Genomic DNA, 3,883 nt, shown 5'->3' on the forward strand with positions numbered 1-3,883 from the left:
CCCAGGCTCTTCCTCTTCGCGATTGAGGAAGTACCCTCGCGATCACGAAGGCCAAAAATCCACTGACCAAAAATTCTTCTTCGCATTCGCGTCCCCCACACCGCGTTCGGGATGGCTCCAGGTCTTGATGCTCCGCTTTCGCGGTCACTCAGCCGCGTTCAAGAAGGCTTAACACCTCCAGGCCCCCAACTCACCATATATATATATATATATATATTTTACTATTCCATATTTTATTATTACGAATAAATTGTTCTAATTTATTTTTTTACTATGCTCAATATTTTATTATTCCAACATTATATATGCTTAAACACTATTTTATTTTTTTAATTTATAAATAAAACTTATTTATTCTATAGGAAAGTCCATAATATAAATTGAAATGAGAAAAAAATTATAATATTAAAAAATTAAAAGAAAAAAAGAAGATAAAAGTTGATAATTTAGAGGGTAAAATAGGTAATTGACAATGAGTGACATTTTGAGTGCTATAGGCATAATTGAATGACTTTGCTATTACAAATAAAAGAAAGAGGACTTCAGTAGAAAATTTCGAATAGTCGAGTGACCCATTTGAATAATAGACTTTTACACCGGTCAATATTAGAAGTTGATGATAATTCAATAATGTAGGACTAGTTTCCTTTTCAGTACTATTAAATAGAGCCTCCTTTAGTGCTCTTTGAAAGACCACCTTCTTTAATTTCCAGTGATTTGTTGTGCTCACTGTATACATTCAGCTTATAGAAATCTATGGCAGGTGTAACACTAATTGCTGCTACAATATTTGGAATTTTGGTGGCTATAGTTTGTGTCAAATTTCTGTATAAAATATGGTGGTGGCCAAAAATGATGGAGAAGAAGCTGAAAAAGCAAGGAATACATGGCCATCCCTATAAGTTTCTCTTTGGAAATCTTATAGAGATGATGAGAATGTCTAAAGAAGCTAAGTCAAAACCCCTCTCTTTAACCCATGATATTATGCCTTGGCTTAATCCTTTTCTTCAACATCTTGCTAACAATCACAGTAAGACCAAATTTCTAACTCTCCTTTTCACATCTGATCCCTTTTTAGTTGTCATGTTTTCCGTGTCAAAGTTAAATTGGATTAAATTAACTCAATATTTGAAACTAAATTTTGGGTATTCAAAAACAATACCAATAGTACTAATAAGTGAAACAGAGGGAGTACTAACTTTCTAAAGCGATTACCATCAAGTAACTAATGAGAAATTTATGATTGCAGGGAAAATTTTTGTGATGTGGGCTGGACCGACACCTCGAATTACAGTTACGGATCCGAAGCTAATTCGAGAATTATTGAACAAACATCAAGAATTCCACAAGCCTGAAGCTAATGCCTTCATTGAGATGTTTGTGACTGGACTTGCAGGTTACAATGGAGAAAAATGGGCCACCCATAGAAAGATAGTAACTCCTGCTTTTCATATTGAGAAGATAAAGGTATGAGTACTAGTTAACTACAAGTCTTAATTCAACTAGATACAAACATTTGATAGAAAATAATAGGCCATCTGGTCATGTGACTTCAAAAAATGCAGCCCAGTGCACAAAGTATTCCGTATTTATGGTAAGATCTGGAAGAGAACCGCACTTCAAGGGTGTAACGTAGAACGCATATCCTAATGCAGAGGCGGATCCAAGATTTAAAGTTTATGGGTTGCAATAGCGACCTTAAGTAAATATACAATAAGTAACTGGGTTGACAATCAAATATTTATGAATATTTAGTGAATTTTTTAATACATATTCAGGGTATGTCCAAAAGCTACTGGGTTCACAATGTCTGTTTGTCTTACAGAGGATGTTTTCATCAGCATTTGGTGCATGTGTTGAGGAAATGATAATCAGATGGGAGGAATTGGTTAGCAAAACAGAGACTTGTGAGTTGGATGTGGAAAGAGAGTTTATGTTCTTAGGTGGAGATGTTATATCAAGAGCCGCCTTTGGTAGCAATATTGAAGAAGGAAGGTCAATTTTCCTACTTCAGAAGGAGCAATGTGAGCTTATCTTGGCTTCCCCATTCACCCTTTTCTTTCCCTGGCTAAGGTGCATTTGCATGGCCACTCCTATACGATAAACTTAATTTATTTTTACACTATCAGGTCACCGGTAATCTTGAAAATAAGGCAATGTGGTGACCAGATAGTGTACATGTTTTTACTTGCCATCGATGCTCAGAAGTTAACTCTTGTTCTATCATCTAAAACTTGTTGCAGATTTCTTCCAACAGCATCAAATAGAAAAGCAAGGGACAACTATAAGAAAGTTAGAGGTATGATAAGAGGAATAATAAAGAAGCGAGAAGACGCCGAACGATCAGGAATTACCATGGAAGACAATGATGATATCTTAGGCTTACTCTTAAAATCAAGAAATGAAGAGAAAAACAAGTCTAAAGCAGGACTAACGACAGACGATGTGATCGAAGAATGCAAAGAATTCTACCTTGCAGGTCAAGATACAACCTCAGCTTTGCTCACTTGGACACTGGTAGCCTTGAGCATGCACCCTGAATGGCAAGACAAAGCTAGGAAAGAAGTTCTTCATGTCATTGGGAAAAATAAACCAAAATTCGATGACTTAAATCAGCTTAGAATAGTAAGTAATTAATACTTCCTCCGTTTCATTTTATGTCATTTTATTTGTCTAGGAATATAATTTTGAATTTGAAGTTAAATTGTTTCCAAATATAAAAATTAAAGGAGTCATCAAGCTGTGGAAACAGCCTCTTGAGAAATGCAGGGTAATGTTGCGTACAATATACCCTTGTGGTCCGGCCCTTCCTCGGACCCCGCATATAACGGGGAGTTTCGTACACCAGGCTGTCCTTTCTTATCTTTTATAAACTGACTAAAAAAAAATATTTCTGTTATAGACACGGATAGTGTAAAGATTCTTTTACCCAATCGGTGAACTTTAATTATGTAATAGCATGCTAGTTACAGATTTTATCAGATTACTAATTACTGATGATCATTAATCACTATATAGATGACGATGATCTTCCAAGAGGTGTTGAGATTGTATCCAGCACTGCTGCTTTATCGGAGCACGTCAAAGAGCTGCAAGTTGGGAGACATGACAATTCCAGCAGGAGTACAAGTATTTGTGCCTACACATCTGGTTCATCGCGATTGCGAAGTGTGGGGAAATAATGCATTGCTATTCAATCCAGAGAGGTTCTCAGAAGGGGTTTCAAAAGCAGCAGGAAAAGAGCATCAGTTATATATTCCCTTTGGTTGGGGTGCCCGGATGTGCATAGGGTTGAACTTTGGCATGTTAGAAGCCAAGCTCGCTTTATCTCGAATTCTGCAGCTCTTTTGGTTTGAGCTTTCTCCTTCCTACACTCATGCTCCTCACTGTACTCTTATTCTTAAACCTCAGTATGGTGCCCACATAATCTTGCACAAACTTTGATCCTTCAATCGGGCGGGGTTGTAATTGTCATTTCTAATAAGGTTGATCAGAAGTATTTTGCTATTTATGCATTTCAGAACACTACCATTTTGGATGTCATGAGAGCTTGTTGGAATAAACGCTTTGTATTTGTAGTAAAGAGTATCTGAAATAGATTGTACTTGTAATATAAACATAACGTATACCAAGATCTGAACATGACAATTTTAGAGAGATATGATACGGAGTACATACCGGAAGTGGAAGGTATTATCGCGAAACGGAAGCGTCTAATTGAAAAAATCGGTTGTATTATCGCGAAACGGAAGCGTCTAATTGAAAAAATCGGTTTCTACCTCCTTGCCTTAGCCTTACGTTACCACAATCGTCAATGATGGACTAGTGTAAAAAAGTGTTGGCGGTAACTCTAATAGGTCGAGGGAGGACCAATTTATAGAAA

General features: G+C 36.6%; 1 protein-coding gene across 1 annotated transcript; it reads left to right on the plus strand.

The window, feature by feature from the left end:
• The first annotated feature begins 645 nt into the window (after positions 1-645).
• Positions 646-3,583, plus strand: LOC104090150 (cytochrome P450 CYP72A616-like). The gene is made up of 5 exons (XM_009595202.4): positions 646-1,030; positions 1,250-1,467; positions 1,826-2,073; positions 2,244-2,625; positions 3,019-3,583. The coding sequence occupies exons 1-5, from the start codon at positions 757-759 to the stop codon at positions 3,442-3,444; spliced, it is 1,548 nt and encodes a 515-aa protein (XP_009593497.1). The 5' UTR covers positions 646-756; the 3' UTR covers positions 3,445-3,583.
• The last annotated feature ends 300 nt before the right edge of the window (positions 3,584-3,883 follow it).

The sequence above is a fragment of the Nicotiana tomentosiformis genome, chromosome 7, assembly GCF_000390325.3.
Source record: "Nicotiana tomentosiformis chromosome 7, ASM39032v3, whole genome shotgun sequence".
Taxonomy (NCBI): Eukaryota; Viridiplantae; Streptophyta; class Magnoliopsida; order Solanales; family Solanaceae; genus Nicotiana; species Nicotiana tomentosiformis.